Source organism: Ochlerotatus camptorhynchus, unplaced genomic scaffold (assembly GCF_037179485.1).
Source record: "Ochlerotatus camptorhynchus isolate MF236.1 unplaced genomic scaffold, CSIRO-AGI_Acam_v1.1 ptg000020l, whole genome shotgun sequence".
Lineage (NCBI taxonomy): Eukaryota > Metazoa > Arthropoda > Insecta > Diptera > Culicidae > Ochlerotatus > Ochlerotatus camptorhynchus.
This window is the reverse complement of record NW_027040512.1, coordinates 804,954-821,709: the sequence shown is the minus strand read 5'-3', so window position 1 is coordinate 821,709 and position 16,756 is coordinate 804,954. Positions and strand designations below refer to the sequence as shown.

General features: G+C 38.3%; 1 protein-coding gene across 1 annotated transcript in view; it reads right to left on the bottom strand.

Annotated features, from left to right (window-relative positions):
• The window catches only part of twin (CCR4-NOT transcription complex subunit 6-like twin), a 504,060-nt gene that overhangs the window by 17,748 nt on the left and 469,556 nt on the right, over positions 1-16,756 (bottom strand). Inside the window, exon 4 of the mRNA XM_065224368.1 lies at positions 12-80. Coding sequence (XP_065080440.1) covers positions 12-80 — 69 coding nt within the window. The remainder of the gene's footprint in view (positions 1-11; positions 81-16,756) is intronic.

Below are 16,756 nucleotides of genomic sequence, written 5' to 3'. Positions count from 1 at the left end.
AAGCTACTTACATGCACCCCTGGTTCGATTTGGCCTCGCTAAAGGAATCCAGGGACGTTGCGGCGGTGGTGCTACGGTCACTGCAAAGAGAGAAAGAAAAAAACGGAATAACAATTAGCACCGATTCCACGTTTAATGTGCGATTCGATCGCCGCACATACAAATAAATGTAAACATAAAAAAATAACAATGCGCATCTGTGGATCAATTAAAATTCTTCCTTATTCTACGGATCAATGAAAATCTGTTTTACGACTTTTAACCTGAATGCGGTGTCTTCTTTACTCAGTAGCGCAGTCTCGTGACATTCACTTGTGCCAATTTACTCTCGGAAAGTGAGTGACAGGATTAAGTGAAGTCATTTGGATTTCATCACCTCTCTGTCGATACAATGATGATGGATGTTGGACGCACGCACGATCGACTGGGTTGGACTGTGGAGGTGGAGGTGAGGAAAGTGTGGAGGCTAGGCCTATTTGCATAATCAGTTTGACGTTCATACGGAGGCATATGATTTACCGGTCAATCTGGCCACAAAGTAGATCGATCGCACGCTGCTCCTCCTGCGACGGTGGTGGTCACTTTCTACATGTAGATCAGGCTAAGCAGTTGGACACACAATGACGAAGGGGTGACCTCGAAACCGAATCTATCGTTAGCTCTTGTTCCGAAGGCTTATAAATCTTTCATTTTTTTTCCTCCGTCGTCAGAGTCAGTCGCGTGGCGGAAAGGATGCAAATGTTTGTGCATAATACAATTTAAACTCTAAACCGATTCCGTCCCTTCGCGTGTCCAGGGCCAGACGCCGTGGCCACCCCCATGTTTTCACCAGACACATTGGTTCCGGATGGGATGGAGTGTGGTTAAAATTCGTTCCGGACGACTTGCCAAAAATGTGTAAATTCTGAAAACAGACCTGTTCTTCTATGTTCCAAAACATGGAACAACCACATTCGCAGCCATCTTTGCAGACTTGACTGATTATCTGTCAAATGTGCCAAGATAGATAGATTTATAAAAAAGATGCTAAATCAATCGTAAGCTCTGGAAAATATGGAACAAGTACCATTGACTTCTGAACATTAAGATTTTGTAGTAAAAAAATAAAACTGAATTGAAATGGCACAGCTCTATTTCACCCTCAATCTCCGATCTCGCCCACCGTGCCCCGGTGAAGGTGAAACCGATTTTCGAAGATAACAATCCTCGACGGCTCGGCTTTACTGCGCACCCAACCAGCCAACCAACTGAGCCTGACACAGAAGACTATTTTCGGTTCAACTTTCGCAGGAAACACAATTGATTCGCCCATCAAGTCTCTTTCTCCGGTTCTCCGTTCTGAAGGGCGGGCGACACGACGGCAGTCTCGACTCGATGAAGGAAAGTGCCACACTTTTCCCTCTCTCTCTCTCTCTCGTGCGAACGAAACGAAACTAGAGTCTAGAGCTAGAGGGAGAAGACAATTAGCGAAGGAATGGACGGACGGACGGACGGATCCAGGTCTATGCGCTCGGGTGGAGCTTTGCCCAAGAGCGCGCGCATTTAGTTGGAACTGGGGCACGCTAATAACCCCGGTAATAAATCAGCAAAAGTGCATCGCCAAGATAGGTTGCATGCCTTGCCTGTTGTTCTTGCGCGCAAGAGTAGAGGTCGCTCAGGCGTTGTTGGAGGGAGCCAGAAGGCGTTTCGAGGTCAAGCGCAGGGTTTGGGCATCAGAAATGGAATAAATTGGCCTCAAACTTGGCTTAAACAACGTTCACAAGCTTGCATGCAGGTTGTAGAAATTGATAGGAATTTTTCATAAAGTTTTGAAGAATTATTCTCGTAGTAAGATAATGCTCAAACATTTAGTTTTAAACTTCTTTAACAACGCTTAATACAATTTACATCCCGGATGAGCATGATTGAGCACCCGAGGATGAAACTCGGTTATTGCCAGTTCAGCTGTAATTACACAGAGAACCAATAGACGTTGCTTGGGACTACAAATCATCCTCAATGTGTAAATACTGGTGATCTTTAACTAGGCAATACCAGCGCCGGCCACGTGCGAATGCTGGTCAAGAAAGGAATGGGTAGGAATATGTTGACGAAATACTCGCTTTAATGAAAGCCGGGAACACCTCTGCCCTTTCACTGGGATGTTGGATAAAAGGGTTGGGTTTGCAGCAGGATTCGTTTTGGTGATGAACGGTCTTCCGCTTAGTAAGCAAAATCGGTCGCCACTAGGCTACCGAGCTCCTTATGACACGCAACAATTACGATCAAGCTTCTGGTCAACTTGTTGGTACTAGATTTCGGTCCCGGTGGCGACCTCACCGACGACAATAACAACTACTCATGACAATGATTTGTTATAGGTTTCCGGTCAACACGTCTTTCCTAAAACTCAATTGTTATTTCTTTTATGTACTCATTCCTTCACCCGAATTTTAATCTCATATTAAGGAAAAAACCGATTTACACTATAACCGAAGACTACAAATCAAGAAGACTGGCAACTGTTCCCTTCTCCCATACAAATGTCAAACGTCACTGATAACAGCGCCTCTGTCAATCAAAGGTGGAACTTTGAAGCACAACTGTTAGTGAGACTGCTCATTAACAGTGACTGTGTGTGTGACCTAATGTTACCGAAACGAATAATCATAACACGGTACTCGTTGTTGTTTTTGTTTTGCTCTACAAAATTTCACGGCAAATTGTATCCTAATCCCAGATGGTTTTCCAACTCCAAACCGAAAAACTTGTCATGGTGGATCAAGTAGAGGATTGAAACTCGGATAGCGTAGAGCACTACTTCGTCGTAATCGCCCATTTCCGTTCTATCGATCAGAAAAGATCAATAATATCAATGATTTCACCATGCACAAATCAATAAAAGGTTTGTTCCGATGCGTTAGTTCATTAGCTACAACGTAAACCCTGTTAGAGCGCATTGTATGAATATTTACGCTCATTGTTTTCAAAACAAAAGAAGTGCTCCTAGCGAAACCCCTTTTTCTACGTTTATCCGTAGGACGAAGGAAATCTAATGGCGTTTCAATGCGTTAGGACGGAATTGAAACTCATAGAACGAATTTAGAATCAAGAAGCAGTATTAGATTTTAAACAATATCTCAACAATTTGTGACTCTTTATCAAAGATGAATAAATTTAGAAGTCATCTTTGACAAAAATATTATTTTTTTTTCGTTCAAACTCGTTCAGAAAAGAGAGGTAAAGCTTGTGTTGTTGTGTTGTGCTTAGTAGGACGGAAATTAGATCAAAAGCCCTACCTAGTGCAAGTAACTTTTAATTGTGAACGAGGAACCGAAATATTGTTTATTTTGCCTGTTGGAAGCAATCAATTATAAGGCATTGGCAGCTGTTGGCACCACCTGAAGCTGCTAAAAATTCAAAGATTTCAAAAAGAAGAAAGATCTGGTACCTACATCACGATCCAACGGAAGGCGTTGCAGGATCTAATGTTGGAGAAAATGAAAATGAAAGGTTCAAGGACAATACAATCCCAAACGGTACGTATTGATAAAGAATATATCAGTGCTAACATTTGAAAACGGCGCAAAAGCCATTTGTAAACAAATGGTTTGTGGGCCCTTTACTCGCTACCCGAAGAACGCCCACGCAAACCAACAGCATCGTCAGGAAGGGGAAAATTTCCCCTACCCGATGTTGATGTTGTGTCGCGTGGGTGTACTTCAAGTAGTGAGTAAAGGGCCCACAAACCATTTGTTTACAAATGGCTTTTGTGCCGTTTTCAAATGTTAGCACTGATATTTCCATTTTAGATGTTGTCAGAACATGAAACCACTGGATAGTGGTCCTCTGTATGCTTTAACAATTCTTGGAATCGACCGACCCCTTTCAGAGAATGATAACAACAGTGTCGGATTGGCCAGTGACATTCAAATGGTCAGCGAGTACTGTGCCAAGCTGCCGAGCGTCACAACTTAACTGCTCCTGCTGTGGCCAGGTGCCAAAGCCGTGCGGAACGGGCATGCATTTTAATAATGCACCATACGAATGCCAATAAATGCATCACTAAAGGGCTTAGGAAACGTGGAAGATAATTCTGAGATAGCAAATTAATGATCGAGGAAGGTCCCACCATCATAGCCATAGTTTTGATTTTATAAAATAAATTTACTTTCGCATAAAGTAAAGAAAGAACCGTTTCACTTTTTACGACAATCATAACAAAACCAATAATTGACAGCTATTTATTTCTACCCATGTGTGTGAATGCACTCGTGAATAAACACACACCATCATACACAGGTTCCACTTTTGCTCAAAAGAGGCGTTGCCGTTACTGTCTCCTGATTGTTGGCAGAGTTGCCAGTCTTCTTGATTTGTAGTCTTCGCTATAACTCTATAATGTGAAGAAACTTGAGATTGAACCCATGATTGTTTGCTAAGTAAGCAAAATCGGTCGCTACAAGACAAACGAGCTTCTTATGTCACAAAACAGCTACGATCAAGCTCCCGTTCAATTATTATTATCCCGTGTTATTAGATTTCTGTCCGGATGGCGACAACAACAACTGCTCTTGAGAAGGATTTGATATGGCTTTCCGATCAACTCGACTGTCGTAAAACTCGAATATTGTTTCTTTTGCGTTCATCCAACCGAATTGCAATAAGCGTTATCTCATATTAAGATAAAATCCGTTCAACGTTCAAATCAACTTGCTGTTACTATTTTTCAGTCCCGACGGCGACGACAGCAAAACACTTTTCTTATAACTCGAATATTAACTCTTTTACATAGGGGAAATGACGGCTTCGGCATGCCAGACTATTTTCGGCAACCCAAATTGAAACACTATTTTCACTGGATTTTCTTACGAAAACACTTCGCTGAATGCATGCAAACGATTCTTTATGCTTTCAGCTTCAATTTGACTATATTTTTACCACTGAGAAAAAGCAATCTAGCAAGGTTTTCTTGAAATGAAACACACGCACTACAAATTGTAGCTGATTTCGAGTTGCCGATAATAGAACAGCAGATTTACATGCAGCTCAAATGGAACGGTTGCCGAAGAAAAACTGGTTGCCGACAATACTCGCTCTCACTAGAGAAGATTGGAGCTTTGTAAAAGCGTTTCAAAACAGTTTTTGACAATTCTTTCGACTGAAATTGTTAGAGCAGCTGGCAGCAAAAGATTGTAAACAAACCAATACTGCATATGTGTGCGTTCCTTAGAGAAAAAGGCTGTAGAAAGAAGGTCGCTGCTTAGGTTGCCGAGAATACGTAAATTCCCCCACTTGAATACCATCACGTTTTATCTCATCCTAAGAAAGATAGCCGATTTACACTATTATGTGTTTTTATCTACACATACATTTTGACTTCTTAGTCTTCCACAAGTTTTAATGATTGAAAGAAAAAATGGTTACCTGATCACGTCCAAGGCTTCGATCGATGCCAGCTTTGCGAATAGCATCACGGAAAAAAACGCTGCAGAAAATTTCCCATTGGGTATTTTCTCTTGCAAATTTGGGTAGAAATAGTTTAGAGTGTATTTTTTACACGGTGGGAAAGTCACGGCAAAATACGGTGGGAAAGTCACGGGCCCGGTACACCCAGATGCTGACGAAGCCTCATTGTCTCATCATGGATGATGAGACTTACGTCAATGCGGACTTCCGGCAGCTTCCTGGACTGCTGTTCTTCACCGCCCAGCACAAGTTTGATGTTCCGGAGGAAGTAAGGAGCAGAAACTTTCAAAGTTTGCCAAGAAATAGGGGAAAAGTTGGTTTCGGAAATACCTTAACCTATTATCGTCAGGGGGTAAACAAAGTCCTAGAGCACTCAAATTTGGCCAATAGTTGCTCTGAAACACAATGTATCCACATGCCAAAATTGAGCTCTCAAGGACGATAATAGGTTAAGGTATTGCCGAAGCCAACTTTTCCCCTACATGATTTGGCAAGCGATCTGCTCATGTGGCAAACGGAGTGCGCCGTTCATGACTACCGGGGAGATCTACATCAGAAGCGTCTGCTTCCTCTGTTGAACCAACACGAGGGCCCTACGATCTTCTGGCCGGATCTAGCTTTGTGCCACTATTCAAATGTTGTCATGGAGTAGTACGAAGCCAACGGTACGAAAAATACTGGGCTATTATGAAGCAGGCACTACGGAAGCATCCCAAGGAGGTCAATTCTGAGGAAGACATGAAGAAAAAGGGGGTTTCTGTACAGAAGCAGCTGCAGCCAGATCTTATACAGAACCTAAGTTAAGCGTAAGGTGCGAGCGTACGATTATGGTTTTGAAGTTGTATGAAAGAAATATTCCAAAAGCTAATAGGGGAAATGTATGTAATGTCGGCCTAAGTGTCCCTTATTTGGGCCCATACATAAATTCAGCAATCGACTAAATGTTCAATGGCAACCAAAAATATCCATTAGTACCGTCCCAATGACACGTTCATTTAGATACAATTGATAAACAGCAGATTTTTAGCGATGGGCCCAATCTTAGATCCATAGACCAACATTAGAGCCATTTCCCCTATATATTTTATTGTCTGAAAGTTTTAAAAGGATCGGTCAACTACGAAATTGTCTATAGCGTTTTTTTCGTGGTGCAATTTTTAGGGCACCCTTCATTGTAGGGCACTTATATTTTTTTTTGATTCCAAAATGGAGTCAAACATTAATTTTCAGTCTCTACCTTTGATTGTGTTGTTTTGTTTCCTTTTAATTGGAGGCGAACCAGCCTAAGGCTGAAAGCCTCCTAAATAAAGCTAAATAATAATAATGTTTCCTTTTAATTCCATTGAAAATCTTTTGACAGATACGCGTATTTCGTCTACTACTTGCAGACTTTTTTAAATAGTTCAAGCATAATTTTTCAAAAGGACGTAAGTCGCAAAAATAAACAAATCGATATTTTGCATCTAACCGAATATAAAATACATGCTTTTTCTACGAGTTAATGAAAAACAAGGTTTGAAATAGTAATGCATTATGGAAAATATATTTAATGAACGCCCTATGTGACCTTCTTTCATTGTTTTTAAAATGGTGTTGATACACCCTTTTAATGTCAACATGACTTAACTGTTAAAAAATGATGATAACACAAAAACTACAGATACGCTCACAGTGAAGCGTCGTATGTGAAAAAACAAAGCAACCACTATCAATCAGCAGATGCGTCAAGTTGTTTCTAAGTAGATACAAAATGGATTTCAACGGGATTCAGCTACTGCTATGTATGTTTTATTAAAGCGTGGGATATTTCGAAGAAGTGGAAAAAGTTCCGCAAGAAGGATTGCCTCCAAGCCTAGATCTAAACGTGCACGATGATGCTTCTAGTAGTTCTAGTAGTGATTTTTTTTTGTATAACGTTCCACTCGAGCACAGAAATACTACCAACGAAAGGAATCAAACGGCCAGAGATGTCACAAAGCAACTCTGTCCCAGATAAGTCATTTTCCTCTTCTGCTCTTCCCATTATCTTCTTTCCATTCTGATAATGATGCTTCGTGGCAACCCGATACTGGTTGTGGGTTTAATCATGTAGGATAACATCCGATTACGATGAAGTCTCTGTTTGAATCCTGCTAAAAAAAAGTTATGATAGGTTTGTTTTTGTATTTCCGGGAGCAACATGTTTATTATTTCAAATGTATTCTTTTAAAATATGCACTTTTATCTTTACTTTTAAACTGAACTTCACATACCAATCGGATCAGCGCTTTCCCAAGTAGCATTTCTTGTTTTATTGCACTCTATTAGTGGTTATTGAGATCAATTTAATAAAACCGCCAATAAAATTAATAGCTCCAGCACAACCTTTTGATAACCGCTATAAGATCGTCATACAGCTTAGTGGACCACTCTTGATAAGGTTTATAAAGCATGTTTGAGAATCACAATAAAGCTGTCTTAAAACCTTTTGTCAGGAAGCCTCATACTCTACAAAAGGTTCTCATAGCCTTTATAAGAGTAATATTGTATCCAAGCAGTTTTATTACGCTTTGGTGAAAATCAGTTATAAAGCCAATTTAATTTTTATAGGCTTCAAAGCAACCGCCATAAATTAGCTTGTTGTTGTTCTGTTCTGCTGAAACTTTTTTTCCAAATGGAAATCTTTAGCGGTAAAAATATGTTTGAGTGTTGGTGTCAAGATCACCATGGCATCAATTTTGTTTCATGGCGACATTAGTGAAAATTTTAAAGAAAATATATGTCTTTTTAGAAGTTCCAAAACATATGCGCTTGAAATGTTATCGTGTATATTGAGATAATATGAGCGTTAAATAAATGCGCCTCCAAAATAATTCAAGTTAACAAAAAAGATTGTTTCAGAAATTAAATGAATTTGATGGAATCACCTTAATTTTACAGAAAATAGATCTCAATACATAAATTCATACCAATGCACACTGGAAATCATTTCGGATCTCTTATTTAGCCATTATTTTATTGAAATTTCTTGGATTTTATTCCAAGGCTAATGGCATTTTCATAATGACAATATGGCGACAGAAGACAGCAGGCAAGAAAAACACCAAGCGCAATTTCTTAAAATGTCTAATGCTTACATTGCACACTGGGTCAGGAATGCAACCTAGCGGAGCAAAATTAATAACTCCGAAACGAAGCATTTCCGCGACTTGGTGTCTTCGGAAAAATTTCTCATCATAATAAGGACCATCTATTGACATAAACAAATAGTTCAAAACTCTTCCGCAAAGATGGTGTCACAATCTAACTTCTTTCTCTGACGTTTTGGAAACTTGATGTCTTGGGCAAAGTTGTTTATCTTGACAAAATGAACAGGTCTTTCAAAGACGTAAAATTTCCACAGTCTACTGGTTCCAAGTTATATGGAGTTAAAGAAAAAAATCTTGAAAATATGGTTTTTTTCTGTTTCGGTTTTTTTGCTTACAGCTTTATAATGTTATATTTTTCTCTTATGAAAATACATTAAGTAAATAGCTTTTGTGAAGAAACATACTGGATTAAGCTTCAAATTTCAAAGACATTGTTGAAAAAACGAGAAAAAAAAACACAATTTTGACATTTTCAGCAAAAATTAAGCAATACTCGATAAACAAAATATCAAAATTTGAGAGAGGTATATTTTGGTGTTTTGTAGATTTCTTCATTTTAGTGGAACATGTTTTTTTTTTCTATAACTTTTTTTAATGCATTGAATTTGTGTTTCGAAGACTTCACGACTTTGTCAAAGTTGGTTATCTTGATAAAATAAACAACTTTTCTTAATACGTTAAAACTTCACAGCCTACTGTTTTCGAGTTATGTGAAATAACAGAAAAAAAAATTGCTTCGTTTCGGAGTTATTAATTTTACTCCGCTAGGTTGCATTCCTGGCCCAGTGTGCATGGGATGAAAGCAGAACAGAAAAGGATAATGCATGATTTTATTACGAGAACTATTTTTTTTACAAGAGCAATTCAAGCTGAACTTTGCATTAGGTCCTAAGTAACATTGATCGATTCTCTTCGTCGACTTTCTCTTTCGTTAATAACTTATTCACAGAACCGTTTCTTGATGTGTTTGTCGTATTGGATGCTAGATAAAAGCTTCTTTTATCGATATATGTGCTGAAAATACCTGGAAATGTCTTTACATGACCGTGGGGATGCAAAGAGAAAGTTGACGAAGCGAATCTGTCAATATTACTTAGGACCTTATGCAATTTTCAGCTTGAATTAATTTTTTTATTTGAGTGCAAATGTATATTCCTATTCTACGGGTGCAACCGATGAATTTTAAAAACATTTAGAAAAGTTTTGAATGGAACATTAACCTTTATGAAAAGTTATGCGTGATTTCAACCTAGGACTGTCACCATTCCATGTATTTCGACCAAGATTCGACCGTGTCACCCCATGTATATGCGAGCGAGAACGGAAGAATCATGGAGATTGCTGACGTTTTTCTTACGCACACTACGTCGCGTATACGTATACACGAAATGTTTTCATGCTCATGCTAAAAATTTTGTTGATTTTCTTTGCGCTCCGCTTGGAAGTACCGGAAAGTTTTTATTCTTTTCTATGTTGTAAAAATAAACCACCTATTTACATTTCTGACAAGTTGCAACTGAATGCTTATAATTGTTTTAAAATAACTGTTTCATGGCCAACTAGTTTTATTGCGCTTACTTATAAAGCAACGATAGGATTTATTTTTTGGTTTTATAAGGGCAATTTATATTACTTTTTTGTATACTTCAAAGCAATCATAAAACCTTTCATAAGTGAAAATAGCATAAGCATCAGTTGGTTTTTTAATTAGCTTTATAGGGGTTTTGTAGATAGCTATAAGAATGTTTCATGACTTGCATTGTATATGACCGTCATAAAGCTGTAGGTAATGGTTGCAGCTGCAATAAAACCTTTATAAATTTTGAATATAGCCAAGCAGCTCTAGATTTGTTACTTGGGTTATTAATACGAAAAACGCAAAACGTATAATATCTGACAGCAGATAATGCGATGACCCTCTCATATCCGCTTTTCACATCGATTATTTCACAACTCTGGGTAGTTATGTAAATAAACCAACCAACCGACAATTCCTCAATGCTTTTCGAGCTGCCGACGTATCTTCACTGCAAAACAAAACCGGTGTATCTGATTTGACGTATGTGAAAACCCTTCTGTCAAATAGACGAATCATGCAGGGTGTATGTAACAATCAAGGTGTGATACCGACTAATCAATCAGGGTGTATGTGAGTTGTACAAAAGTAAAAGGTGTATGATTTTGTTTTATCAAAAGTCTTGTCCATGTTTGTAAAACTCGACATTTTTCACAATTCTCTTAAACGCAATCCCTTTATCCAACTAATAGCACAAACAGATTTAAAAAAAAAGCATTAACTTTTAAATAGCATTTAATACTCTCATATAGACATTGTTATCCAATGTTTCTAATTTCCTATCCAATGTTACATACGTCCTTTTGAAAAGTTATGCTTGAGTTCGTTTATTTACTAGGCTCAGTCGTGTGTAACACTTTGCGGAGCCAAAAATCAGTAATGTTTGAATTCACATTTCACAGCAAAAAAATTATTTAAATATCGTATAAAAGTGGATACACTTCAATCGTGTCGAAAATATGGTGTAATATTACTTGCCAAAAAGGACAAAGTTATAATTAAGAGGAAGCTTACCGGCCCGAAAATAAAAAAAAATATTTTCCGCGCGTTTTTATTTTTCTAAAATTATTGGGAAAAATATTAAAAATCCAAGAAAATCAGCTTCTTTCTTAGATTTTTGTCAAAAATTACATGTGGGTAGAAATATTTTTCCTATCTCATCTTAAAAAAATTGGACTCTCAGAAAAACCAAAAAGTCGATGTTTTGTGGTTTTTTGAGTCCAACTTTATGCCATAATGATTGTTTTTGCACGTGAATTTTTAACAATAATATGATTTTTTTAGATTTTTGATACCTTTTTTAAATGTTTTTAGAAAAATCAAAACGTAATTTTTTTTTCCGGAGCGGTGAGTTTTCCCTTAATAAAGGGTGATACGGTCAAAATTTGGTCAAGGGAAAACGCGTGTAAATCGGTGAAATCGTTTATTTAAAAAATCAAATTAAATTTCTTTTTTAAGTTCAATTAGTATAAAATTCAGGAAAAATATTCAGTTAGGCTTCCGCTTTTCCAAATCCGAATTGCCGGGCCTTACGCTTGACCCCTGCCATCAGATTTTGTACAGCCACCTTGTCCACCTTCTTCGCCGCAGAAAGCCAGTTTGCCTTGAACTGCTGCTCGCCCTTAGCAGTTTTTTTGGTCTTCTTTAGGTTCCGCTTGACAATAGCCCAGTATTTCTCAATTGGGCGGAGCTCTGGCGTGTTGGGAGGGTTCTTGTCCTTGGGAACCACCTGCACGTTGCTGGCGGCGTACCACTCCATGGCCTTTTTACCGTAATGGCAAGATGCCAAATCCGGCCAAAACAGTACGGAACAACCGTGTTTCTTCAGGAAAGGCAGCAGACGTTTATTCAAACACTCTTTCACGTAAATTTCTTGGTTGACAGTCCCGGAAGCTATGAAAATGCTGCTTTTCAAGCCACAGGTACAGATGGCTTGCCAAACCAGATATTTCTTTGCGAACTTTGACAGTTTCATGTGCTTGAAAACATCTGCTACCTTTCCCCTTCCTTTTGCCGTATAAAACTCCTGTCCCGAAAGCTGCTTGTAGTCGGCTTTGACGTAGGTTTCGTCGTCCATTACCACGCAGTCAAACTTCGTCAGCATCGTCGTGTACAGCCTCCGGGATCGCGCTTTGGCCGTCGTATTTTGTTTATCATCGCGATTTGGAGTCACTACCTTCTTGTAAGTCGATAGTCCGGCTCGTTTTTTGGCTCGATGCACGGTTGTAGACGATACACCCAGCTTATTTGCGGCATCTCGGAGAGAGAGGTTAGGGTTTCGCTTGAAACTACCGGCAACTCTCTTTGTCGTCTCAGCGGCTTCCGGTTTTCGATTTCCCCCCGATCCAGACTTCCTGGCTGTCGACAAACGTTCCCCAAACACTTTAATTACATTTGTAACGGTTGATTTGGCAACTTTTAGCGATTTTGCCAACTTTGCGTGCGAGTAGCTCGGATTTTCGCGATGCGCGAGCAAAATTTTGATACGCTGCTCTTCTTGCTTGGACGGCATTTTGACAACTGAAGAGTGAATTCCAAAATCAAAATAGGAGCAACATTCTACACACACACACCTTCAAAATGAGGGGTGTTCAGGTTTTTTAAATGCAAAATTGAAAGAAATACGTCAAGTTGATATTGACCAAATTTTGACCGTATCACCCTTTACAGTGCATGAACTGACATTACGCTGCTTTTACTGCATTAGTTTATTTGTGTGGCCATAAAAATTACATGAGATTTTCGACATGATTGAAGTCAATTCGTCCAGCAATGAAGCGGACCAGACTTCATGTCTTCAAGGCAGGCCTGATCGTACTCATAACAGCTAAAATACTACTTTTCGAAATTATTAAACTATAAGATATTATAATAATAATTTGTATATGTAAGATGCAAGAAAATGAAGTTAAGCTTGTGTATGACACATAAAACACATAAACTTTTCGGTTTTTCTGAGTCCAATTTTTTTTTCATGATGAGATAGAAATAATATTTTTACATGTAATTTTTGACAAAAATCTAAGGATTCTGATCTGAAATCTGATTTTCTTGGATTTTTGATAATTTTTCCCAATATTTTTAGAAAAATAAAGACGCAAATCTTCTGAATATTTTTTTCAATACTTCTGGATGATCAGGCATTAATAATCCAGTAATTCAAATCACGTCTCCCAGATTTTTTTTATGACACCAGGTTGCTCCAAAATAATTCCAAGGACCTTCGGGATTCAGGATTCAGCAGAGTCTCTGAATATTTTTCAAGATGTCAGGATGATCAGGCATTATTCTGAAGATCTAGAACTGCCCAAAAATTCAAATCCCGTCTCAGATATTTCTGCGCCTTTTGAGCTAAGAGAAACCCCAAAACAGGGGGCAAGAAACGGTGTGATTTTTCTGAGGCATAAAAATCTCTGGTCACGTCTTCAAGTACCATGGAGTTTTCCTTAGAATTCAGTTTAAGTTCTCCTTATAAATACGTTGAAAAGTCTCATCAAAAGTACTTTGCAGTTTTAGTCGGAACTCTCTTTGGATTCTCTTTGGAATTGTCTTGGAATGCACCACAGAATTCTCTAGTGAATTTACTTTGAATTCTACTCAGGATCATAGCGGCGCCGGTGTTGTAGTGGTAAGCGTGATTAGCAGAGGAATCGGGTGCTACTCTATTTTTTGCGGGTAAAACACACGCTGTTGCGAGGCTGCACTTTCATTTCCAAAGAGACGTGAAAGAGCATTTTAAATCGTGCAGCACATTTCATTCTTCATGTGTTGGAGAGCTGCCGCTCCAACGGTGTTAAGTCTCTTTTTCTCTCTCTCTTTGTTTCTCCGGCAGTGTACTTTCTCTGTAACTGTGCATCGTATCGTAATAGCATCAGTGCTGTTAATTTTCATATCATTCGATTGAAAATGAACTAATAAAAATATTACATCCATTCTGTGAAAAAAAAATCTCTTGTGCCCATCATTTGAAGAGCCCCTTTCTTATTCGAAGCTCATTGTCACTGTCAATTGAGTCACCCACTATCATGTGATATATGACAGTGGAGTGTGGAAGAAACCCAGCAAAATGGTCCCGATGTCGGATCAATGCAAGGCTAATTTAAGGTCGATGTCGACCCAATGTCGTGTTTTTGTCGGGTCAATTTGGGGTTTATGTCGGGTCAATGTCAGGTCAACATCGGGTTGGGGTTTGATAGAAGTCAGGTTGGTGTCGGGTTGGCTTAGATTTTTCGCCGGAATGTCGACCAGAGCTAACACTCTTGTGAAGAAAATTACACATCGATCTTAATAACATCTCTTTAGGAAAAGCATCAAAATTTGCATTTTCCTACGCTTTTGAAAACCATACCAATGCCATTCCTGCAACATATATTATATGAGTGTAAAAGTATTCTGCACCCAGCCATTTTTGTAAATCTCTAAGCCATGTCTCTCCCGATTGAAAAGTGCGACTCCCGCCATAACACCGTGCACTACTCAATTGTGCTACATATATGCAAGTAGCACCTGAGCTGTCCAACTACTCTCTCCTAAATATGAAATCTCTCTCTTCTTAGTCTCTTTCTCCTTCCAAATATAAGGGACGCGCTCCCTTATTTTAGAGTAGCACCAGTGTTTTTTGCACCACTCTGAGTTTTTAGTCGATCCCTGTTAGCAGGTCTAGGTTCAATCCCAGTCGGCGCCGCCGGGATGTTCTGAGGCATAATATCTCTGATCACGCCTTCCTTCGTTGGTCCCCGGTTCATGAGTTGATGGATCGATAGGTAGGGTTTAGGTGTGGGAGCTGCCTCCCTGGCGTCGGTAGCATTGGTGCTCAGCACGGAAAACAAGATCGACGGAAAACAAATCAAGGAAAAAAATACTCAGGATCATGATTCCTTAGGAATTCTCTTAACATTTCACCCGGAGTGTGGAGTATCTCTGAACTAATGTGAAAGGAATTCTCAGATTTTACCTAACAAATTATCCTCTGATATTTTCCTGAATTCCCTAGACATTATTCCTAGAGATCCTTAGACATTCTCATCAAATTCATTGAAATCGGAAAAACTCCATCTTCTCCGATTTGCATGAAAGTTTGCATAAGTGTGTTATGGGAAATACAGTGTATCGCAAAATTGAGCGTACACCCTAATGTATTTTTTTTTTTGAAACATTTAGGTTATTTTTTTCAAATCTTGTTTTTTCAAATAAGGTTTTTGATCTAATTTCCGTCCTACTAAGCACGACCCGCACTTTACCTCTCTTTTCTGAACGAGTTTAAACAAAAAATGGAACATTTCTGTCAAAGATGACTTCTAAATTTATTCACCTTTCCATGCGTACCGTTAGATTTGATAGTCACAAATTGTTGAAATATTGTTAAAAATCTAATACAGCTTGTTGATTCTAAATTCGTTCTACGAGTTTCAATTCCGTCCTTATGCATTGAAACGCCATTAGATTTTCTTCGTCCTACGGATAAACGTAGAAAAGGGGATTCGCTAGGAGCAATTCCTTTGTTTTGAGAACAATGAGCGTAAATATTCATACAATGCGTCTAACAGGATTTATTTTATAGCTAATGAACTAACGCATCGGAACTAACTTATTATTGATATGTGCACGGTGAAATCATTGATATGATTGATGTTTTCTGATCGATAGAACGGAAATGGGCGATTACGACGAAGTAGCGCTTTACCCTATTTATTGATTTTTCACTATAGTTTTGGACTTTATTGGAAGAACCTGTATGAAGTTAGATTTATTTTAGTAAAACGCTCGATTTTCAACTTTTTGCCTAGTGGATGAATTTTAGAAAAAAAATAGTGGAATATTAATGATCTTTATTATGACTAAAAATGAGCAAAATTAAAAAAAAAAAGTTCATTACATTTCAAGATATTAAGGTATTTTGAAAAAAAACCCGTTTTTCTCAAATAGCTCTTACTTGTAATAAACGCAACCAAATAAGCTCTATACTGTACCAATAATTCATAAATGTAAATGATTCAGCAGCCAAAAGTTCCAAAAAATGCCAAACGTAGGGGAAATGCAGGTAATGTCGGCCTAAGTGTCCCTAATTTGGACCCATACATAAATTCAGCAATCGACTAAATTTTCAATAGCAACCAAAAATATCCATTAGTAACGTCCCAATAACGCGTTCATCTAGATAAAATTGCTAAATAGCAGATTTTTAGCGATGGGCCCAATCTTAGAGCCATAGGCCAACATTAGAGACATTTCCCCTATCTCTTTAAATTGGGCTTTTACAGCTGTTTTTTTTCTTCTAAAATTTAATGACACCTGTACGCTCAATTTTGAGATACACTGTAAATCATTTTGGATTTTGTAAAATTTTATATATTTCAAAAAATTGTAGCACGGAAACGGCACTTCTGATCGAAATGACGTCTGAGACAAAGTTGAAAAGAAACACAAATTATACTGGGAAAAATATTTAAAAATTTGTTTTTAGTAATTTCATGTGAAAATTCCATAAACATGTGAAGAGTTGGATCGAAGGAGCAGTTGATTTCTGTAGTTAAGAACATGTTTACCCGTTATCAATAACTGAAATCTTTATGTAGTATTAAACCAGACTTCCTACTGAACACAC